The sequence below is a fragment of the Pholcus phalangioides genome, unplaced genomic scaffold, assembly GCF_987345545.1.
Source record: "Pholcus phalangioides strain wild (caught in Gottingen) unplaced genomic scaffold, Ppha-v1.0 ptg000013l_1, whole genome shotgun sequence".
Taxonomy (NCBI): Eukaryota; Metazoa; Arthropoda; class Arachnida; order Araneae; family Pholcidae; genus Pholcus; species Pholcus phalangioides.
In genome coordinates, this window is record NW_028301606.1 from 33,565,395 (window position 1) to 33,591,530 (window position 26,136).

At 34.3% G+C, this 26,136-nt stretch overlaps 1 protein-coding gene across 3 annotated transcripts in view; it reads right to left on the reverse strand.

Annotated features, from left to right (window-relative positions):
* The window catches only part of LOC149078981 (cell adhesion molecule Dscam1-like), a 265,953-nt gene that overhangs the window by 91,577 nt on the left and 148,240 nt on the right, over positions 1-26,136 (reverse strand). For all 3 annotated transcript variants that reach the window (XM_089241228.1, XM_089241230.1, XM_089241229.1), the window contains exons 10-16: positions 25,722-26,006; positions 24,101-24,220; positions 10,512-10,688; positions 8,133-8,280; positions 6,616-6,764; positions 5,739-5,870; positions 5,377-5,544 (exon numbers count right to left, since the gene is read on the reverse strand). In XM_089241228.1, coding sequence (XP_089097354.1) covers positions 5,377-5,544; positions 5,739-5,870; positions 6,616-6,764; positions 8,133-8,280; positions 10,512-10,688; positions 24,101-24,220; positions 25,722-26,006 — 1,179 coding nt within the window. The remainder of the gene's footprint in view (positions 1-5,376; positions 5,545-5,738; positions 5,871-6,615; positions 6,765-8,132; positions 8,281-10,511; positions 10,689-24,100; positions 24,221-25,721; positions 26,007-26,136) is intronic.

The window sequence follows — 26,136 nt, forward strand, 5'->3', positions numbered from 1 at the left end:
AATAAGGAGCTATTTGGATAACGAGCATGTTGGAAGAACGAATTAAGCTCGTTAACCGAAGCTGCACTGCATTCTTATTTAACATGTTTAACTTGCTATATATTTTACAGTTTTCAACGCTATATGACGGTATATGACGGTATCATATACGAGATCATTTTTTTGAAATGACAGCATAATCAAATAGGACCTTGAAAACCACCATATATATTTTTTCGGAAATGTCAGTCACAATGTTTCTGAAACATTGAACTCAATGACCACCAAAATTCCTGAAACAATTCGACGGAATATTTATTTACAGCAGGCCTATGTAGATTGAATTCGCTATTCAAACCTAAGAGTGTATATATTTATCCTCAATTTTTACCCTCATTTTTGACATGCAATGCAAGTTTACGTTAAATCGAGATTAAGACAGTGTAGACCACTTGCTTTATCCTCCCGAACCCAATTCGGTCCGCAGACTATATTTTGAGAAACACTACTTTATCTTAATTACGTGTGGAACATATGATTTTTATTTCAATCCACACTGTTTTATTTTCACATCATGCATACACATACTGTGCATGTCTGAATCTGTAACCTTTCTCTATCATTCTAAATACCTTAATTCCCTAAATATAATCCGTGCGTTCTGACTTATAGTCCTTGGATGACAAATTCGATATTTTGAGAATACCATCTTTCATTGAATATAAAAAAATTTCATCCATAAATAATGATTGCTTAATCCGGAGGTGGCGCATGGGGAACTGTAAAACCATAACCATAACAAAACATCTATTTCGAGAATTATGTTATCAGTAAAATTCTCACCTTGTTAGTAGTTTTGTTTTTAATGGTTATCGTCACGGTAATAGCGGAATAAACAACCTAGTTTTTATTGTTGGCTTTTTAGTGAGTCATTCCCGGTTGTTGGGGTAAGGTAGTACCCGATGCGAGAGTAGCATTTTAGCTATATAAATGTGCAAATGTGAATTCCCACGAACACAACATATAAAAATATTACTAAATTTAAGTATGTATTAGAGCTTTCTCCATTTCAGTCAAGTTCAATGCTGTTTGACAACATGAAATGAATGTTGGAGAATAAAGAAAATAAATAAATAAATTGAAGAAAAATCAAACACACGCGTGCGCACGCGTATGTGTGTGGTAGGGCAAATACGCACATATCGTTAGTAAGGTAAATACGTCACAATCGATGAAAAGCTGGACGTTTTTCGTAGTTTTCGACAATGCGTTCCAAACAAACCTGCCCAATATTGCAATAAGACTTTTGCTTTGATTGACGTTTGCACATTTTACACCTCGTTAATGTAAATACATGCTGGAAAGAAAAACAGAAACTTCACTTGTCTCTTACGTCCCACAGGAATAACAAATCAGTCATCCAATTATACACCATTTATAATGAATAATCATTAACGACGATGTCATTGACAGTTATACTGGAGGAATGGAAAAACAAACTCGATATTAGGCCTATATCATTTTCTAATAAGAGAGAAGGGGTTGTAGATGTGGTTAATGAAATGCGAGAAATATGGAAGATATTTGCGTGGTTGAAAGAATTTTTACAGCAATATTAATATTGGTTTTCCCATAATATATGATTCTCTATCAACTACAATCTCTAACAAAAATATTGTATATGGAAAATAAATTATATCTCACATGTAGATAGGGTGTTCCAGTACCCAATTCCGAGCATTTGTTTCTCTATTCAGGACGTTCCGGGTAAAGGAATGGAAGTATTTCCTGACATTTTTTTGTACAATAAATGTCGTTTTTAGTATTCACAACTACGCACTATCTATAAATCTTAAAAATGATATTTTTCACAAAACAATTTTAAAAATATGTATTTTAATTCAAAATGTTCAGATAAAAAAATCAGCAGATCATATGGAGTGGACTATAATCCCCACCTAGAAATTCCGATGTTGTTGTTGTTTTTTTTAATGTACAATCCGCGGATCATACGTAGAAAAATATGGTACATAAGATTATTTCATCAAAAATGTATGGAATCTGATTTTAAATTCTTTTATCTATTTATTTCTATTCTAAATAAATCTTTGGAGAAAAAACAAGAAATACTGTAGTATTGGTTTATTCACTCTTCTATTGGCCATCCACAAGTGAAACTATTCCATTATTTGTTTGTTTCAAAGAATGTATGTGTTGATAAAGGATTTACACAGGGACGAAATTATGTCCCGGAATTGCTGCAAAGATAAGTAAAATAATAAAAGAAAATATAGTGATGTGCTAGCCCATACCTGAACCCGTAACGTAACGAAAAACGCTGAAAACAAACTATAGGTGAAAAAGTTGGTTGAAAAAGAAACGCAGAAAAATACTTTATATATATATTTATCTCTATCTTTCTTTCTGTTCTTGAGAAAACTATCGTAAAATACAGCAGTTTTATGACTTCCTCTCTTCCGTTTTTTTTATCCATTATTTTCACTTCTTTTATTCTTTTTTATTTCTTTTCCATCGCGAAAATTGGACCATTTGGTAGACCTAAAACGCAATTACGGCACGAACCACACGTGCAGGAGACAATCAAAACGGTCCATAAAAAAAGCGTATGGCTTCCACTACCGGACATGGACTTGCCCGGAGAGAATATCTGAATTTTTTCTCGGTCTTTTTTTCAGTATACTGTACATCTACGTTAAGAAAAGTATAGAGATATACAGGAAACCCTAAAACATCTCGTCGTATAATGACATCTCAGAGGAGTCGTACGCACCACATGTATCTTTATGCGCATATCAGATCGAGTTGCTCAAGAGAGGGGAGAGGATAAAAAAGATCCTTTTGCTGTAGTCAACTTAAATGAACGTACCAAGGACATTCACAACCAGTTTTCAGGCCGAAAGGATAAGAAAATTTACGATCCATCCTAAAAGTGAGCTTGAAAAGTACGTACAAGTACGCCCGGATAGTTTGATGCCTATTTTAGAAGAATTCGTATACGTGATGGAAGTAGAAGGAATACAAATGCATTTTCTATATACCGCAGAATATTGCTATTACCATGGGTCTGACTTTGTCACGATATTTATGAAAATACACTGATCCATACACATAAATAGATTTATATCGTAGAAAGGAAAGAGAATGGGGAAAAAAATCAATGTAGAGAGATAGATTTTTTTTCTTTTAATAGCTACAGTTGCATGTCACGAATAAATATGAGATATCGGAATAGAGATATGATGTCTACGAGAAGAGATTGTTGTTGTTTTTTTTTTCGTTTTCATCTCCTATAGAACAAACTTATGCCGAAAAATATTCCCGTCATGACAGAAATTTCTCTTCCCAGGGAATTTCTTTCAAACAAAGTGGAATGTAGTATTCACGTCACGAGTAAAAATATTGGATTAACTGAACTAGTCAATAAGACAGAAATGTAGTCTACTGAAGAATCTCGGCCTATTACAATAACTTTTCGTTCAATTTTATTATATCTCATTTTTGAACATAGCCCCGGGGCGTATAATCATTGTTAGGCAATGTGATCATCTTTTGAAGAAAAACAAATTACCGAGTTATTCGAAAAATACAGTATATAAAAAAATAAATAAATATACATATGGTAAATGATGAAAAAATGAAAAATATACCCTTAATTTCGTTTCATTTACTTACTGAGGAACAGAGCCCAATCATAAAGATGGGAAACAACTATAAACACAATCTACATAAAAACATAATAATGTAATAAAATAATGAAATATATAATATTTTTTGATAAATTAAAAAATAATAAATTATATTTACATATTACAATTAATATGTATGTATACACTTTATGAAATTCTGAATATGTATGGGATGTATCCGGGAAATCGCCCGTACTATAATTTTTACATGCTCGCCAAATGAGCGAAGCTTCAGAAATGCTCGTTCGAGCACAAGGCGAATAAAAAAAAACATTGAGGGAATTCTGAGCTCGTTGCTGGTGAGATGACACCAAGATATCAGGCTGGCCATATGAGAATCATTAACAGTGCCGTGCATAATTTTGTGAATAAATGGTATTTCATGTATTTTGTGTCTGTCATTCAGTGATGCCATCTGGAAAAAAATAGAAAAGATCCGAAGTAGGGGTGCATAAGCAACGTATAACCTAAAAACATTCCGGAATAATATTCCTAAAAAATATGTGCGCGTTCAGTACGCGTGCCCATCGTTAAAGGAACATATCCCCATATATTACTGAGCCAAGTGGGAGAAGGACATATGCTGAATATAACCGTAATATTGTTGAAACAGAGATGAATGTATATTTTATATATACAGTTGACCGAACGAGATAGCCAATTGAATTGTTCTTCTTCGAAAAGACGTTTTCTGCGTGAAAGCTGAGAGAACGTCAAGCCATTCTTAAAAATTACTCTTAAGTCAGTTACCATATTTAATTTTCGTCCTATATATTCTGCACCTATAATTTAATCAAAGAATAGTGGAATTAACTTTTGTGAGGATGACACAACACTGCACTCAGATGCAATAAGGCCAATGGTGTTTTTTTTGGCTCCAGCACAAATGCGCACTCAATTTCCAGTCTTATACACAATGTTATGATACTTTGGTAGTGAGGTCGGCGTTCATTATAACGAGCCCCTTCACTTAACGGGAAACAGACGGTATACTGGGAGATCTTTATAAATTATTTTCTGAATATAATTCATATTTGAACTAAATAAAAAATTATATTACTCATTGTTATTATATTATTGTTATCAGATTATCCATTTATTTTCATTATGTAAGCAGTTGTAGTGAAAAAAAATTGGAAGTTATAAAATAATAATAAAATTGTAATATATTAACTACATACACGCACCTATACGCACGAATTTTTCAATTCTCTAATATCAAGGTTCAAAGTCAAACACAATGTTGGCAAAAAAAAGAACCGGCTCTTGTACATTCATTTGAATAAATGGGGGGGGGGGAGGCTAAGAAAATTCCTGTTGTATTGGACTGAATGGTCTTGAGGAATTGGTCGATATATCGGAAAAAAAATAACATGGAATGAACAAGGAAAACTTTGAGATCCAAAATCATATCGCTCTTTATAATGGAAAGGTTACAATACACCGCACGGGCTTTACAATGAGCATTGCCTATATTTATGAGTTTTACAAACCATCAATAATAAGGATGTAATGGTCATACCGTAAACTGACGGGGAGATATTGATGACTTAGTGCAGATGGAAACCATTTGATAATGAATACATCTTCTCGTATATATTTGTATCCCTTGGTGTAATAATGAATATTACAAAAAACGGGGGAATTCAGAACTATAGCGTAACAAGCAATATTTTTATTTCTTACTAACCTTGTTCTTTTGTTGTAACAGTGACGGGTTCGCTTGGTTTGCTCAGACCTAATGAATTCTCTGCCATTATTCGGAAACTGTATGTTGTCAAAGGCTCTAGTTCTGAAACAGTCATACTTGTCTCTGTAATTGACATTGTCAAGCTTCTAGACTGGTCTAGCCATTGTTCTGAAAAATAAATGAAAATGTATTTGTTCTAACAGGAGAGCGTGTATTGTTTTAGTAGTTTTTGCGAAAATTCTACTGAATAATTCTAAAAAAACAAACACGCATAATCAATTTGAAGTTTTATATGTTAAAATAAGTCATGAAAATGCAGAAGTTTGTACTAAATATCAATTAAATATTGATCGTTGTCTAACCTTCTTGTCGCTTATACTGTACAGTGTAACGGGTGAGTGGAAGATTCCCACTGTACGGTTGAGTCCAGGCTATAGTCACAGATCTACTCGTGACTTCTTTCACTTCGACATTTCTTGGACTATCTGGTCGCTCTGGGAATAAACATGATATGAGAAATTCAGAGATTCAAAGGTAACAATCCGCATGGAATGGTAGAAATTGGTAATTTTTATTTCCAATTACCTATGAAAATTTCAATTATGTCATTTCCAGTAATTCATACTCGTTATCCTTAGAAAACCTTTATGACCATTTTTGATGGGGGGTATTATGTTACATACAAGTTCTAAATATATTGATTGAAAAATAAGAGAAATCACACTGAGTGTGAGTGTGTATTAAAAGAAATCGTATCAATTTTTATAAAACATATTCTAATTGTATTTTGGTATTTCGTTTAGAACGTTTATTTGTACTTATAAATGGAACATATTTATGTTTTCTCCGGTGATATTAAATCACTCAAATACTTTAGTAGGGATGTAACTGTATTTTAAATCATATTTGTACACATTTTATATTTTTCAATGACAACCATCTTCAATATGGGTATTTTTCATTAACCAGCCATTAAATTAAGACTTATTTCTGTTTCAGTCTTTTATTTTAAACGTGTTAACAAAAATAGACTGTTATTAATTTAATATCTGCAGATAAAATTAGTTGCCTATAACAACTAGAATTTTATTTTTCGATGAGATATACACAAATGGAGTTTATCATGTCACTTCACGTTTCAAAAATGTGTAACATGTTATTAATGAATACGAATATCGGTTACCAGCTATTGCTAATTAATTTTACTGTGAAAAATTCTATCTATGATAGTCCACATACCTTGAATGACGACCTGATAGTTCGATTCATCCCGACCATAATCATTACTCGCACTGCAACTAAAAAGTGCGGAATCTCTCCTGTCAGCAAGAACGATCGTAACTTCCGAAGTGATACCGGTTTCCGTTTCCGTTAGTACTTCGGAATATCTGCAGGAAATGAAAACAAAACAAAAACAAAATACAAGAAACAAATCCGTTAATCCTTCTCTAGAATTTAAAAAAAAGAGAAATCATATATATTTTTTCCAAACATCGGATAATAGAAATCCACGTTCAGCACAACATAAACTCAATAAGATTGTATGCATTGGTATAATCCCTATCAAATACCATTTCCTCGCCGTATTTCAAACATATCAAACCTTATCTTAGATTCGTCTAAACTCTCGGGGTAAAAAAATAAAAATAAATAAAACGAAATAAACATAAAAGTTGTTATTCGGTGTTTCTGTTGGTGAAAAATGAAGTATCGAAAGTTTTCGAGTATGAAATCGCGAAGCACGCGTCACATTTTATCAGTTTATCCATCTTTTTTCACGTAATAAATAATTTAAAAGTCTTTCGGAGAGAGAAAGAGGGATTACAAAGTAATTCAAAATTTAGTTCGGTCTCTCAGCGTATAAACCATATGTATGTGTGTGTGTGTGTGTGTGTGTGTGTGTGTATATATATACGCACACACACACACATATATGCGAGTTTCAAAACATTGAGCTTTTACTAAGAGAACATTGAATTAAGATACTTTGAAGTGGAAATAGGGACCGTGCACTAAATGAGATTTTATCAGTTTACCAGTACCCGTTGGACAAGTCCCGATAACGACACAAATATTTTCTTCACATATGTAAAAACCTATAGAATAAATGTTTTTCATTGATTAGCATACAATTAAAATGTTTATTTAAAATTCGAATAAAAATTTTTGTTTCATAAAATATCATTTTGTTCAAAAGGAGGAATAGATTTACAGGTGGCAGGAATCAGAATTTTGCTCTACATATAGTGTTACTAAATTTTAAAGAATGATCATGTTTGTACCTGAGCAAATTTAAATTAGAATTAATAGTTGTGCTATTAATTCTAAACCAATGTTTGCTATTAATTCTAAACCAATGTTTGCTATTAATTCTATAACCAATCGTATATTTGCGTCTTTTTTATTTTAAATCCATATCAATTGGTGTATGAGAGAGTGGTCTGTAGCATAGACTTAAGATATAAATTAGTATTATTACTCTGTGGTCTGTAGTAAACCTCTTGCAATAAGATAACCAACCTGTATGCTTTTCATTTAGATCAATTCAATCGCAAACGAAACACACAAATTAAGCAAATTATTCGCTCACACAGATATTATGAATTCAATTAATGCTGAAATGTATCCGGATTGAAATAACAAATCTTTGTTCCCCTCAACCTTTACTATTTCGAAATTAATAATATTTATAATTGCATAATATAATCGTCGTTCACAATGCTGATGTATTCGTCTTAGCATGAATTCATACGGACCTGCCTGCGGAATGCACATTGAATGCTTGTCTGTCTTTAGTCCATTGTAAAGTCAGTGGCTTTTCCCCATAAGCTGTACATTTCAGTATGACCGTGTCTCCTTTTTTCACCGTTGATGACTGAAACTTTATCGCGAAATGAGCGGGAACTGAAAGTGGAAATTTCAATATTATATCTTTATAAAAGCTAAATAAAACGTAAGGAAGCAAAATGATTTCATTACTCTATTTATTTCATCAAAACATAAACATATTTTGAAAAAAGAAAACTACATCAACTGCTGTGATGGTATCCAGTAATTTAATATCATTCAGGGAAATTCGGGGAAGAACATTATCATCGGATACAGTTCAAACTCTCCGAGAAATCAATTTGCTCAGTAAAAAAAAAGTATTTTCTGTATTCAAAAAAAGTGCTGAAAAAGTATTTCAAACCCCTCAATTTATAGTATCATATTACCCTTATTATAGAAAAGATAGAAGATTCAGCAATGAATCATTGCGAAGTATCCATCCGATTTCTAATGACTACAAAAATAAAATCTGATATTTTCTCCGTTTGAAGTATAAAATATCTCTAATGGTTTTGGGCAACATTTATTGCCAGAATGCATATAAATACTCTCGAAAATATTCTGCGTAACAAAAATTCACTGTTAGTTTCAATGTGATTAATATATAAAAAAAGGAATGAAAATTAATAGTTTTACAACAAATTTTCTCAAGTATTCATACCTTTTAATTAGTTCCTTCGAATATAGTACTAAATAAATTTAATATAAACCACAAAAAATAATAATATCTGAATTATTATGTGTGTAAATCTTGTGTATAATCATCATGATTTTCAGTCTACTGGATTGCTACAGTTATTCTTACCAAATGTATTTGATGTATTTTTCATTCAGGCAACACCCCAAACAACATTATACTGAGACGTTTAATGCTTGTATTTCGTTTCTTTTAATTTTTTATAGACGCGTAATATTTTACATACAGGGCGCATAGTTAGCAGCACGAACTGCAAATTACAGGCGAACCGTTCATCCTAGAGGCATACTTCCAATTAGAAAAAATTATACATATAACGTGCAAACTTCAGGTAAGTCATTCATGTTGAAGGGGTTGTATAGTTATTACTGAGGCCCAAAAACAAATCTGGACTCGAAGCTTTCTTCAATCTTTTCTGTGTCAGAAACGTCCGTGAGTCTTCCGCCAGCGAACCATGACTGAGGTAAAACAACTTCATAAATGATGCTTTAATCTACCAATGATTAACAATGGAAAAACCTTATGAAGCGCCAGCGGCAGGGAAGTTCAAAAATGAGTTGCTTACCATACACCCAGCATTTTATAGGACTCTGATTTGCATATTTGAGATATCTTGCGTTTGTGCAGTGACCTCTATCGATAGAAATTAAACTTTTTTCCTGCACAAGAGAAATCCCCATTCATGGGAATAATTTTTTCACAAACCACATTCAAATATGTCATCCTCTTTAATTTTCATAAATTTTTAAACTATTTACAAGTTTATGGAAGACACAGAGTGAGAGAGAGGTATAGAGAGAGACTCCCGCTGCACATATTATCTTATTTATTTATTTTTTATGTAAAATATTTAAAAATATTCATAATCCTTGATCGTCTTAGAGTGAGAGAAGAAGTTGCTTGAGCCTTTGAGCCGCACACAGAAAGGGGGGGGGAATGAAAAGACCACAATTGAAAATTTAAAATATTTTTTTTTAAATACCTTTTTGTAAAGTAAGTGAAGTTTAAAAGAGAAATAATAAAACCTTTTATGCTATCTTAATCAACTTTTGTTAATTTAGAATGTTTTTTTCTAAGTTGAATAACTGAAAATTCTCATTGTCATTTTGAGTAACGAAATTCCATTCATTAATATAGTATATAAAGACATTTTGTTTCAAAATTTATCTTATTTAAAAAAAAAAAAAAAAAAAAAATTTCAGGGTCAGTAGCTGAAATTCGCTGTGAGAAATTCCTTGCCGCCGCCCTAACCGTAATATGCCCTATGGAAAGACCAATCCTGCTTACGTCCTCACGACCCCTCTGTACAGCATGTGTAACAAACTCTATAAACAAGATATCAAATTTCTACAATTCAAACGAATATCATTATTGTGAAGATATATACTAACTAGTAATAACATAAACATATATATTATACGGCCACTCTGTTTTACCGATATTTTAACGTTTGTCGCTGAGTAGAAATCGAAGTGATACTGAAGTATATACAGTGGAAATCTATGGAATCAGCATCTCGGAATCAAAGCGGAATAGATCACGTACAATGCCATATGTAAACTAGTTTCATCATTAGAAATGAGTGAAAAAGAAGAAATATCGTACTCACCGTGTACTTCGAGCTTGACAACAGCGCTCAGACTGGGACTGATGCTATTCGTCGCTTGGCACATGTATAGACCTGCATCGGATCTCTCAATCTCAGTTATTACCAGTGATCCGTTTTCCAATGTTTGAATATGAGGATTGCTAATAATAGTTCGGAACTCCCCTCTCACTCCATCTCCTGAAACGGGAACAATGTAAAGCCGGAATAATTTTCGGAGAACTCGTGCAACTGTCACAACATGCATTCAAACGCTACACAGCGGAATGTGATTAGAAGTGCAGCAAAGGATTATATTTTGTCCTCGTCGTGTTCCATATCGAACCGAAACTGGTTCTCATAAATGAGGACAGAGAATTCTCGAATTAAAACATATTCTATCACAGTGGTCATGTCCATGAGAGAGTATCATTCAAATACAGTTATGTACCTCTATATTCTTGCAATAGTTAATATTCAAAACGATACATAAGTTTCAGTATTCAATCGTCATACATATCAATGAATAGGGAAATGATATTTCAAACGTAAGTGAATATAGTTTTCTAAGTGTATTTCCTTCTTATAGTTGTCATTTAATGAATACATTTGAGGAACCAACATTATGAAGAAAATTGTAATATTGATAGTGTTTTATGGTTAATGTATGTAATGTGCATTTACGTATATGTGTAGACCAATAGAAAATATGTTGTAGAGAAATTGTTGTTATATCGGGAGAAAACAAACCATCACGATATTTATGCTGTTGTTTTGGAATTTCTTCTGAACCAGATTTATTGGTAACACCGAAGAGGTTATTTTAATCACTTATTCACTGCACAAAACTCAATTAAAATGCAGTAGTGAGGGTAACGATAAAAATTTCCGTTGAAAATTGCATACTGTCTTGTAATAAAAATTGAATATTTGGAACAGGAAGTCTTCATTCACAATCAGAAGAGATGAAAATAGTATGCATTAGTACAGTAACTGATAATGTACGTGGTGGTATTGTGGGGAATGCTCACATTAATACAACTAAAAGGGATACTAAGATGGTTTAATCCACTGATCTTCATTAAATAAGAAACAAAATAATACAACGAAAACGTCAGTGTGGGAGGCCACGTCTGGTCTCACCCACGTACACGTCGACGTCTGCGTCTCTCAACTCAGTATACATCGTCAGAGGGCGCTCGTATCTTACCGTGGAAGATAGGACGTCTTCCTTCCTACATCGGCCATTCTGATCTGTAGCATGCGCCCTCGCATGTGCAATACTTACACATATAATGTACACACATATAAGCAAATAGACAAAAACTTGCCAGGGAAAAAAATGGACATCGAAAAATTAAAAAAAAAATAATTCGGCATAATATGGTTAAACGGCAATAATAATTATAATAAAAGGCATATTAGAAATAATAATCACTAAGCACATCCACAAACAAAAAAAATATTGACTCATAACTAAAAATTAAAACACGTAAAAATAAAAATCAGCGACAAAAACACATCATGAGAAAAATTATCGAAAATTAAAAGACACGCCAAAATAAGAAAAAATATATATAAAAACACACAAAAAAATTATTACGTAATTTTCGAAATAACACGTCTATTGAAAAATGATAATACGCCTAATCATGAAATAGCACGCTCATAATCATAATAATCATCTATCATTCATGGAAATACGAAATCAATAGGATCATGAACAAAAAAATCAATCGCATTAAAATGAAAAAGAAAGGAGAAAAAAAATTATACACATAAAATAAAATGAATCAAGTCAAATATCCATATTATTGTGACAACGTCATTCAGTTTGTATTTGATTGGAGGTCTTCTGCGATAGTTATACGTCTTTCTAACCTTTAACATATGTTTGAAGTTTTTACTGGGCGTCGGCAGATGTCCAAGGTGATTGGTATGGTATGTGTTCAAAGGGGTATCGTCTTTTTGATGGGTATGCAAACTACTCGGTTTGGCAGTCTTTCTGTTAGCTTTTCGGGCAGCTTGATGAACACTGTTGGATATCCGAAAAGATATAGCAACGGCCAAAATTACAACGAAGAGGTATGCTGCAACACTTATGTATGAGAAATATTTTAGAGATAATAGCAAAAGTAACACCAACACAAACACTATAGCACTTTCTTTGACATCTGTCCAATGCACCAATTCGGCAACTAGAGAAAAAAAACAGCAACAATCTTCATCATCAGTGTTGTTATCAGGTTCAGCTTCCATAACGGCGGACGCTGTTGAATGTCTCACCACTTTTTCATCATCGGTGTTGACCATATGCGCAACCAGCTTTTCGCGCACAGGACTCATCTCTTTCTCATCATTTATATCGTCTTCAAGCGAATCAAAGAATTGTTCCTCACCAATATCACGTTCGACGAAAGACTCTCTGGGAGGATGGCACATCGGTTTGTCGTCTGTGACCGTGATGCAAAGTTCAGAATTCGTAGTTTCGGTTTAGTAGGCACATCAGATGGAAATAATTGATCACCGTCAGTTTGGGTTTCTTTCGACACTAAGGGCGAAATGTCAATTTTAGGGTTTTCTTCAAGTATCGCATAAACGAGTGGTTTATGTGCATCGTCAGACGTCTGCTTCTGAAGGTTGGAAAATATCACACCATCGGGTGTAATAGTGAGTTCGGCTTGGTTTATAACATCACATCCTAGGATAACATCAAATATCATGGAGGGATTCGGCACAACGTGTATCTGAGCAGTAAGGTTCTGATCGTCGATGAAAAGCGTCGTTTGAAAAGAACCAATGACACGAATTTTTGAATAACCAAATCCAATAAGAACACTAATATTCGTTGTTAGCTTTGGTGAGCCCAGATGGATCCATGCATTTTCTTTCATGAGAGTCATTTGGCTTCCTGTATCAACCAGGCATTTAACTTTAGCACCCATGATTCGAACATCTTTACACATTTTATCTAGAGAAGCAGCTTGGTAGATATTATTTACATCAGTGGCGTCATGCACGGATTTTTGGATGGTTTGTGGACACGCGTCAGATTTATGACCAAATTCGGAACAGGAAATACACTTTGGTCCTCGATGTTTCTCTGGACATAGTCTAGAAATATGACCATTTCCATTGCAATTAAAACACGTGATCTGCTTCGATTGCCTAGGTGTATGAAAGTTTTCGAAATTCGGGTTTGGCTTTTGACTGCTTAATTTCGGGTCGCGCTTGTGGAGTCGATTGTTTACGTCAAGAGTATTAGTTGGATGATGGAATCCAGTTGAGGATTGGCTACGGCTTGTTTCATTAAAGACTTTTTCCTACATCATTAACTTTGTTTTGAATTCGGCAATCGTCTGGCACCCATAGAGTAGAAATTTATTTGCTGGTAAATCAGAAATACCGTTTATACAATAGTATATAATCGACGCATCATCGATAATACCATTGGCATGGCTAGCTAATTCTCGAATAGCTATAAAATATTTGGAAAGGGTTTCTGACGGACGCATTTTCCGTTGCTGAAGTCGTCTGTGCAATTCGGCACTGTTTATCTTCATGCTAAATTCCTCAAGTAGTGCTCCCTTTAATGTTTTCCATGTCGTTAGCCCTCTTTGAGACTGGACAAACATTTTCGCGGGGCCTACAAGGTTTCGTTTCACCAGTATGATTTTTTGTTGTTCAGTTAGGGAGGGAAAAAGCGAAAAATTCTCCTCCACGTCCCCGATGAAAGCATTCACACCATATGTATCTTTCCCCGAGAAAGACCTCATCGTCTCTTTCAAGTCGTTCAAAACCAGCCAATAACTTCCGTCTTGACAGCTTTGATGGTTTTCGATGGGAGGGTTCGGAATCGTCGTCACAACAGCATTTTTGTTTACATGCTGGGGATCCCGTGGGATGAACGAGTCTCTGTTCTGCTTAGCGTGAGGGTGGATATGTGGTGGGGTAGCGTCAGTGTGCAGTGGGTGTTCTTTTTTCTTTCCATGAACTGAAGCCTGCGATATGGAGGTTTTGGAGTCATCATCATCACTGTCATCCTCTGAAGAATTATTATTACTATTATAATTGTGAAAGTCTTGCACATTCGACAAAAAATTAAAAATTTCTTCGCAAATCTGTTCCTTTGTTTCTGGGATTTCCAAATGCAGGGCATTTCCGACTGAAATTAACTGACACAAATTAAATGATTCTACGACTATTTTTTTTCTTTCGGGAACATCAACATTCCAAGGAAATCCCTTGAAAGCTCGAAGCTTTTTTCTGCTGCTTCGATCGAAGGGTTCGGCAAAAATGATGTCATTTAAGAGCTTTATGGTTGATGATTTCGCAAATTTTAGAGTCAAAGCAATGGATGGAATTTCTCCGAGAGAAATCTCCATTATGAGAAAAAGAACTCACCCCGTCTGATGAAAACAAAAAGTCTGCTAAATAATCCAGATGCACACACACAGTATCACACTCGCGTTGGACAGCTTCTCGTCGCGTCTACCAAATGTTACTACACTCGTCATTTATCTAGGGGATGGTTGGGTTTAAAGGGACGAGCCCCCAAATGTGGGGAATGCTCACATTAATACAACTAAAAGGGATACTAAGATGGTTTAATCCACTGATCTTCATTAAATAAGAAACAAAATAATACAACAAAAACGTCAGTGTGGGAGGCCACGTCTGGTCTCACCCACGTACACGTCGACGTCTGCGTCTCTCAACTCAGTATACATCGTCAGAGGGCGCTCGTATCTTACCGTGGAAGATAGGACGTCTTCCTTCCTACAGTATCTTGCAACATTCAAAGAGTACTATCCCGACGTGCATTCATTTTTTTGGGTGAAACGAATTTAAGGCAAAAAAAATATTGCATAAAAAAGAAGATTTGCATACGGTTTCTTCTCCCCAGGTTACTCATGCAAGTTTTTTTTTCTCCCGATAAATTGCAACAGGAATGTCGTTCTAACGTTTGCGGAGTGGCCGTTTCGAAACGCGCTCGAGCATTTGCGTTTTATGTTAGACCATGCATTCTTTGATGACAATTGCTTGTATTGGTGTGTACTATCACCTAAGTTTCCCCCCTTCTTTTCTGAATCACCCTGTATTGCTGCTGGGCTATGCATAATCGATGCTGGCAATATAGGTATGCAATATTTATGTTGTATGTTAACACTGATCAAGGATTTGCTTTTTCCATGTTCTCAAGATAACTTTAATGGTTTTAGTGTATTATGGGGCTGCCAATTTCAAAACTAATGCTGGTATTTCCAAATTGGCTCTAATTTTTGAGATAATATATAGCTGCTCTCAACAATATGATTTGTATACTTCTTATGGTATTAATAGTGTATTCAAAATGCAATTTTAACTTTATCTTAAAAATTAAAGCGATATTACAAAACAATGCGATATTCGAAATCACGTGCCCCAATATCACTCTAAAATCGATATTAAAACTTTGAGAAAAAAATCAATATTGAGCAGTGTAATTGGTGTGCAGTTAACTTAAATTTAATGAAATTTATTTTGTAGGTTGGATGGTCGTGCAATGTCCTGTGAGCCCTGTCAACCCCATACACCTACGTATTTGTACACCAACATCAAGCATTCAAGATCTACATGCCTTTTATTTTTGAATTTTTCAGTTTACAATCGGAATATTGTTACCATGTTCATTCTTCGCCGGTGCAGATATACTCAAACTACGAGACGAGACAGCTACGTCACGTCAGCCGACTCTGTATTTCTTTTTTTTTTCTTTTAGGGCAAGCGATTGGGCATCGGAAATCGCTCGTCTGAAACTAAACTTTTACACGCATTTGGTTTCTTCTTTTAGAAAATAATAGAATCGCCCGACGTGACAAAGTCTTATCTCGTGCTTAGAGGACTATAACTCCCAGAGCACGAACTGGGTCACCTAAATAAAATTGAGAAGGTCATTGTCGATAGAGTTACTTGCAATAACTGAAAAATTTTACAAGTATTACTCGATAATTTATCCAGCATTCGAATTTGAGAAAGACTAAGTGTATTCAGACAAATAATCAGCTCAGGATAAAAATCATACTCTGAAATAGTATTGGTTTGCTGAATTTTAATTGCTAATACTCCCGTAACAACTACTACAATATGCACCTCGCAAATACTCCTCTGCGGTATTTCTAACGACGGTACATGAAAGAACATGTTTTGTGAGTGCATGTATATCAGGAGCGGCTCGTGAAGGAGGCGCGTAGGCGTGCCTACCCTGAAAATTTCGTCATTAATTTAATTGTTTGAGTACCATTGAATATCATTAATTAATACCATTGAATATCATTAATTAATACCATTGAATATCATTAATTAATACCATTCAATATCATTAATTAATACCATTCAATATCATTAATTAATACCATTGAATTTCTTTTTTTAAATTTTTAATGAATTTTTATAAATTAAAAAATAAAAATTTTCGGAAGCATTCATAAAAAACAGGTCCCGCAAAATACAGGTCATACGGTCAACGTTCGGCAGCGCTTTCCGCGGACAGAGCTCTGTATTCTTCTTTCCTCTTTGGGCCGCTCTCCGTCGCGCACCGTATAAGTTACCCTTTAATAGTATAAAAACCAGAGGATGGGGATGGTTAGTACAAGGTTATTATACTTATTTCAGGCGCGCAAAAAAAAGGCGTTGCGAATACTCATGCTGCCATCTACTTTGTTTTAAATCTACTATCTCTAAAATCTGTCGTATCTTCTAAGTTAGAATATATTTGAATAATATATATATTATTACTTAATCATACAAATTTATACATCTTTTAATTTAGAGTATAATACTCGGGCCTTCGAGATCCTTTTTGTAGGGTCCAGTTTTTGTGAAAATAATCATTAATTTTGTGAAAAATATGTAATTTCGCGGCAAGCTTAATGACCTAGTTAATCCACACAAAAGAAATAAAATTCTGAATTCATGGTTTCCTTAATTTTTAGTTTGTGAAGGGTCCGTTTTTAAATTCCGGAATTTTGGCTGGGCGAGACCCCCCCCCCCCCCCCCGATATTGGAAGAAGAGTATGAATTTTCACAATTTGCAAAAACCATTGCCGATGGCAACTGCTAAACTTTAATCATGATTTTCAACTTTGTTAAGACATTGCTTAAACTCACTACGCAAACTTTTTTCACGTAAACGCTGCGTTGAAAGAGCATTATTATTTTTGTACTGCATACGTATACAGATAATATGAAAAATAATTTGATAAAGAAAAATTATCGAATGCAGTGCAATGGTTTACTAATTGCAAATAGTACATGTGTTCAGGGCCGGAACTAGAGGGAGGCAGAGAGAGCAATTGCCACGAGCGAGAAAATTTAGGGGGCGCAAGTTTTATGGGGAAAAAGAACACCCATTATATAAAATTATATTAGTTTAAATTGGTGGAGGCGGAAAAATCATGTTTGCCCTGGGCGGCAAAAGTGCTAGTTTCGGCCCTGCATGCACATATCATCACCTATAGATAGCGGTATATTTTTAGAAATCTGCGCCGCCCTCTTCCCCCCAAAAACATCCGACCATGAGCCGCCACTGATCAATATGCATTGCCCTAACGTATTTCCGTTGTCTAACTCTTGCTGATGCTGCCACCTACTTTCCATATGTTAAAGCTTGAGTTTCTATGTTATGTATGTATAATGTTGAGGGTCTGAATGGATTTTCAAATTGAATACCGGATCGTGTCGTACCGGACGAAGATCGTGAATTCACTTTATCCAAGAGACAGGGTGGCATCAGCTTTCTTTTTGGGGTTTTGAGGACAGGGTGCACGTACGAAAAGCTTATATTCGTTTTGATAAAAATTTCGACACTTTTTCTAATTGGAGGTATGCTTCTGGATCAACGGTTCGCCAGTAAAATGCGGCATGGAGAATTATGGATTCCTTTTGTAGGTTTCCGTCTTATTTTGTTTTTTCGTTATCATATGTATGTGTGAATGTTTGAAATAAAAAAAAAATATCACTTTATCAGACTTGTATGACAGTACAAAAGGGGAAAAATACTATAAATGCTATGCTTATGACAAACTCTTTTCATTGGAGTTATTTTCTTTATTATCGCAAAAAAGGAGGACTTATATCGACACCTTCACAGATCCCTGCGACAGCTGCAATGGAATGATCGGCATATATTCGGATGAACCCACTTCATCATTCACACAAGAAACGTGCTCCGTATTTTATTTTCATGTCACGTTAGTCACGTTCCACAGAACAAATATTCTATCCGTGTTTCCGTTCGACTCTTCTCTCACGTCCGACAGACGCACACACACATGCACACACACACATAGATAGAAAAGGACGAAACGTCCGGAAGTTTCGTTGGCCATCGAATCAGAACAGGGGAAAAAAGTGGTGTGTGTGTGTGTGTGGTGCCACTTTACTCTCTGGCATCTCAAACACAAAAGGAAAAACGGGTATCTATCTCACAGAATCTCATCACTTTTAGCCCTACACCCATCACATCACATTCTCCCTTTTACTTCACTTGTCCCAAAAGGAAGTAAAGGAAGGAAGAAAGGATGAGAGATGGTGAGGCTCTGGAAGAACTCGTACAACGATCTGTCTCTAAATAACCAACGAGAAGCCAGTCCTTTTGTTCACAGAATTACTGTTTCTTCGGCAAATGTTAGTTCTGAGATGTAAAATTAGATTTTCCCTTTCGCAAAATACACGAAAATTCACTTTCTTCATCTTATAGTTGTATAGTTCTAAATTTCATTTAGAAGAAAGGAAGTTGTTGAAGTAAAGGAGTTCCGAAAGACGTTCCCATTGACATGTTTTCCGAAGAAGAATGCACTTGTTTCCGAATTCGAAATGTACCCAATGGTAATTGCAATGTGTTTTCCTTTCGAAAATTTGGCTTCGGATGCCCCACTCGCCATTACTGATCAATCAAACAATAAGATTTGTATTATGATCCATGTACGTTTATTGGAATACTTACCAGTGAGAGCGCTTTTGTGTAAATAGTGTAGATAATTTTATTTTAGAATATATATATATATATATTCTAAAATATATATATATATATATATATATATATATATATTTATATATATATTTATATATATATATATATATATTATATATATATATATATATATATATATATATATATATATATATATATATATATATATATATATATATATATATATATATATATATTCATACTGGGTGTTTCATTGGAAAAGTCCGAAAGGAGTAAAATCTATGTGATTCATTATAATATGCACGTAAAGTGTGAAACATTATACAGTAGACTCTCAATAATTCGGCTGTGCGCTAGTTCGGCCCTTTTTCCAGGTGGGTTTTCTCAGCGTACAAGAAGAAAACGTCATTGCGCAGAAGTTTATATGATTTGAATGGACTTTTTCGATTGACTCCCTGTAATCTAGTGATTTCTGTAATTCAGCGCACTCTGGTCTAATATGTGCCGAATTAGCGAGAACGTACTGTAATCAAAAATAGGAAAAATCCGCCATGATAGCTAAATCGTCGAAAAATGTTAAAAAGGAAATATTAAAATTAAAACTTTTCTAAAGGCCACCAGTTGGAAAGTTTTCAAACCATTTATTCATTTAAAAAGCAGATAGATGTTTAGCACGATACTTACACAAAATGGATATCCGACATTGACATTTTTACTTAAAATATATAGAAGTCAGATGGCAGCATCTGCATAACATGGAACCAATATAATGTCTTTCAGCATGAACACGTTTGGGCGCAAGTAAGCAGTAATATTATTAGTAATGATTATAATTATTATGGAGTAACATAAATGCATTTTTTTGTTCATGTGCGTTTATTCGATTTGTTACAGGGCAGATCTTACAGGTATACTTCCAATTATATAAAAAAAGAAAATATCCGATCCTGTTCTCAAGCGCGGTGACCATTTATCCTGTTTGGTCACAGTGGACGTATGGTAAACGAGTGTTGGTAGAATAGGACAGCTCTGTTTTTCTAAAAGTTAAGAAGTTGGAAAATTATTTCAAACAGTTAGTATAGTATATAACAGGTTTCTCAACATGGTACTTTAAAGTAAGGGAGTGAATAGTTAAAATGAATCGTAGGAATTGTTTCTGTTCGTACACTTTTGGGGTGTAATACTCCATATATCAGTAATAAATGACAGAAGCACGTGTTCTGGAATCAAATGCAATTTTTTTAACTACTTGTACAGGTAAAAGATTGAATAACAAAATTGAAAGTTACTCATTCATGTAAAATTTCGAAATGAAGTACCCTTGAATAAAATGCATACGGCTGCTATTGAGCGAACTTTAGGGAAAAAAGTTCTTATTTTCCATTCAAAAATATTTTAACAGGTATTATATCTACAATTATTTCAAATATGTTTCGTCCATCTTAATCTTCATTATAATAATTTATTCATTTCAAATAGAAAAGGTTTACTAACTATTTGAAGACACATTTGAAGAGATATTATATTTGATTATTACTGATTATTTTAGATGAAAGCTGTGTTGGATTGATAGGAACAAAGAATATATACGAGAAAAGAAAAAAATAATAATATGTAATAATGTATTTTAGAAACAAATTGCAAAATATAGATTATTTTAAAAAATTTAACACTTTATTAATTGAAATAACGATTAACCTTGAAAGATATAAATATTTTTTTCGAGACTTTCATAGTTTTTTACTTGGTGTGTTTATCATTTTATTCACATAAACCTTTTATAAAAGAAAAGAGATTGAAGATCATGGATCACCATGTTCAGATCCAAAGACCTCAATTGAAAAAAAAGGAAATAGCGTTTGCGTGGGAAGTGCATTGGAAAATGCATCCTATCTATTTGTTTAAGGTGGGGGGGCTAAAAAAAAATAGTTAGGGAAGAACTCGAGAAAATGCATTGAACTCCTGCAGTTTCAATTTCTACATTCAGTTTTTCTATCAACATTTTTCTCTCTTCTTCTTCTTCAGTAAAGAGTCTGACTTCGTAGGACTCAATTCCGGCAACGCAAACAAGTTTTTCTTTTCTCCCGTCCGATTCCTATTTTGACTATACCCAATAGAAAAGCATAGTAAGGAAAGCGAGATGCAGAGGTATTGGGGAAAAAAAATAGTACTATTCCTTTGCGAAAAGAAAGAGGGAAATACCCATGGGTACAATATAGGACAACGTACAAGATGAAAAAAACATAACCTTCCTCCAAGCAGAGAGATCTGAGTCAGGAAATACATAGGAAAATGAGTGCATTGCACAGTATGAGGACCTGTATATGTATGCGCATGCAAAAAGAACATGGTGAGACAAGCGAAAATACAGTAAAGGTGAATAGATGAAAAATTATACTAACTCCAAAAGCAAAATAAAATTATGCCGTGTTTCCTTCCGAATAATCAGCAGATACGATTTCCACAACTTTCAGGGGAAATGCCATAGTAGGGCGTATAAATCTAATCGCATATGCAAATTTCATTTACCAATAATAAAATTCTAGGAAATGGAAGAGGTTTTTTTCTGAAAAAGAAGTGTTTACATACCAGTCTCTAAGAAAATCTGCAGGTATATAATTCACATTTAGAAATTCAAAATTAACGGCTCGTCCGGGATTGAATAAGGATTAAGCACTTCAAAGGCGACAAAAGTGGCTGTTTAGTAAAACGGAGGTTTCTGCTTTGACGACTATTCCCGCGTCTTTGCTACGACGATCTTTGAGAAATAGGAAACACTTCGTAGACGAAGATATGACTGTTTTAAAAGCATGCGGTTTCTCTTATGCCTGACGACGCTCAATTTGTAACGATGATTACCGTGCTTTCGCAAGAAAAGCAGTAAAAGAGTGAGTAGTAAAATACTTGATGACGAATCCTGCTGTTCTACGACGACGAACTGCTATTCTATCATGACGATTTTTGCTTCGGTTTCCACGATGAGTGTATTTCAAAACTGTTTCACACGAACCAAATGTGATTCCTTTAGAAGAAATCACCCAAATGAATATATATACAATATCTGTCAATCTATGCAATCATCTGAGCAATCTATTCGAAAAAAATCGAATAGATTGCTCGGTTGCATTCTTAAAAGGTCTCTTCGCGTTCTCCTAAAGTGATTCTCTCGCTCTTCCGAAGCTTAGTTCGTCCTGAACTGAAATATGCCGTAAGGTTTTGGAGACCATACCTAACGAGCGACAGCTTTATTGAGGGTGTGCAGAAATGAGCTCCCCGTACTCTGGTTGGTACACAAAGCTTCAGCTATAAAGACTTGGTTTCTTGTTTATCTTTATATTAAAGAAACGCGGGTGTCGGAGATATGATCGAAGGGAGTTGTCACAGGGAGATTTTTCCTAATAGAATTGTCAATAAATGGAATAGCTTACCTCCTGGAAGCCTGAATTTTAACACAATTGCCACGTTTCAGAAAGTGAGATAGATCGAGAAGCTATCCATACTTGGAAAAGAAAATACTTGGAAACTATTTATGCACAGTGTATTGTATAGAATGCATTAAGTGTTACTCTTTGTTTTTTTTTGTTTGTCGTGGTACATGATTTTATATTGTTTTGCTGAATTTTGGTTATATTTGACATTCATATTCTTTATAGTAATCTTTCTTCCTCCCACCGTCGGGAAATTTGTCTGCTGTGGTATTTGTATTTGTAATTAGAAAAAAATATCCAACCAACGTGTATATAGATTGAATTTATTGAGTGGCATTCATATTTACAAATACAACGCCACAACAGGCAAATTGCCCAACGAGGTGGCTGACTTAAGAACATCATGGATCCCCGAGCCATTTTTTGGAGGCCCTACCTACTACTACTACACCACACATGAACCCCGCCCAATATAAACAGAACAACGTTTTTTTCTCTTATTTTATGCTGTTTCTTTTCCCAAATTTACACCAATTTTTCAATTCAAACATCTGGGTGAAATCTGGATTTTTTTTTTGTTGGTGTCAGGGGAGATGAATCAATAACTTTTTAATGGGTTTCTGGCGATAGGGTGTCTCTATTATAAGTTATACAGTATTTTTATTTCGATAATTATGCAACCCCTTCTAACGTGAATGATGAATGCGAGTTTTATGCAAAATGTTGATACTTTTTTTTCTAATTTGAGGTATACATTTGGATCCACGATTCTCAAGTAAAACGCGGCAAGGAAAATTATGGAATCACCCTGTATAAACACATAATACAGTATATCATAAAAAAATAAATTATAACACTTTTTGGAATTAGTATTTTTTATTTCAGTCATTAGTTTATTGAATTACAGTTTGTTAAAATTCAAACGACTGAAAATTTATGGTTTTGTATTCAGGTAAAATAAAAATCTGATAAAAATTTATAGATAAGCTGTTTAATAAACGTTTATAATGGTATTTTTATTGCGTGCAGAATGTTATGTGTACCAACGGTGATGAGAACGAAATTCAACCCCTTTAAAGGAAAAAAAAAAAACGAAATGTTAGTTTCTCTGCAGAAAGACAAGTGCCTTCGAAAATAAGATAAAGGACTTTGTCCGATATTTTCATTCCCCATCTTGAATTTCCTATTTCATAGCATAAAAATCAATGTACCTTGTTGTTTTTTCCATCTGATTTGTGGGACGGGGTATCCATCAGCCTGACAGTCGATAAGTAAGCTTCCACCAACGACGGCCGAACGATCTGACGGTTCCCGCTTCCAGAATGGAGGAACTGGAACAAAGACAAAACGAATATCGAAAGTAATAAATATTAGGGATAACCTCTTTAACATGACATGTTTCCACAATAACGTGTACCAGAAAGATATCCAATACTTCATCGCTGTACGTACAATGAAAATAAATTCATTTCTTCCGGTTGGTAATTTTTCTTTCGAAATATATTGAAAGAAACTTCTTTGTGGAAGAAAAGGACTCTGTATGGAGTATAAAGTCGAATGAGACATGATATATGTACGGGTAATGCTCGATGCAGTTTCGTGTTTCTTGCAATATTTTGATATTTGCACCTGTGGTACACCTTTGCACCTTCAAATGTGCATATATCCTATAACAAATATGAAATATACCATATATAATCCTATTTTATAACTTGAGTTATTGATTTCACACGTTCTTTTTTCAGTATTCAGTAAATTGAAAATGGTTTGAAAAGTGTTACTTGAGTGTCTTCAAACTACTTCTGTATTTGACGGTTCTCACTCTATCATAACATTATACAGTCACTACAGAAAGCTCCCACGAAGGACACTCCCTGTTATCGGACACTTTTCTGATCCGCAGTCCCGCGCAATAGGGCTTTAATGTATTTCACTCCACATTAGCGAACACTCTCTATAGCGGAGAGTAAAATCAGCCAAACTATTTTTTTTCAAACAATATATTTTTTTAACTTTTGTTCACAAGTAGAAAATTTATCGCATTCAACGGCAATTGCGTATAATCCCAAGCTCGTATTGATAAATATGATAATTCATCAATTAATCACTTTGATTAACTTAACATAACTACGGTTAAGGAGGGTGATTCCAGATAGTAATGTCGATTTGCAAATGTTGATATGTGTGAAAACAGCCAGATTTATAAGACTGAAAATGGGTCTGTTTTCAATTTGTACCGCAAAGTAGGTATTATGTACGGACAAAATGAATAAGTGATTTAATGAAGAAAAGAAAGGCTATAAATTTTTCTATATATTTATCAAATTTTCCATTTTTATTTGTAAATTATGAATAATTGCAGATAAAAGTGATAAATATAGCAAAATTTAATGAAACGTTTTTTTTTCGACACAATTTGTGCTTATGCATAACCACAGCACCGGTGTACACTTTCAGAGTATAACGTATAAATGGCATTATAATTAAGTAAATTATTTATAGGAACGTATTAGAAAGAAGCCAAACTTCGTATAAATATGAAAGTCGTATGAACGAGGTTCAACTGTACATCGTAACTCCCCATTAGCATTAGCTACCCGTTTGCGGACAAATTTTTAGGTCGCATGGGTGCTCGTTATCGACAAGTTCTACTGTATACTAATTTAACCAGAATGAATGTAATCCACTGAATCTCGATAATTTAAATGTTTGTTAGCGTGCTGCCACAATAGTTGCAATACGTCAGTATAGATAATGTTAGAAATGTTAGATAATAGCAACTCTGAGCAGTATTTCTTAGTAAGTGAACCATTACCGATTTTCACACCTCACCTTTCACGACCATCAGCGTCGTGTGATTCACGGACGCAGCTGGATTGTTCGCTACGCACGTGTAGTTCCCGTTGTGCTGGGGTCCAACCGAGTTGAAAGTTAGAGTTGAAGTGAAGTCATTGATCATCTCTATCTTAGCATTAAGTTCTGGAAAAATATTTTTGCCATCTTTGAACCACGTGACACTTATCGGAGGATCACCGAAAAGAACCGCGCATACCACGATGCTCCTCATCCCTTCTTCTAAATCACTTGGGAAATTGAATGGTTGGATTTTTGGACCAACTGAAAGTAAAATTAAAAATCAAACTGATTACTAATCATAACATGACAAAACATGATTTATTTGTCCCCAGCAAATTACGATAAAACTATGCAAATTAGAGTTTTCAATTAAATTACATATTTTACAACA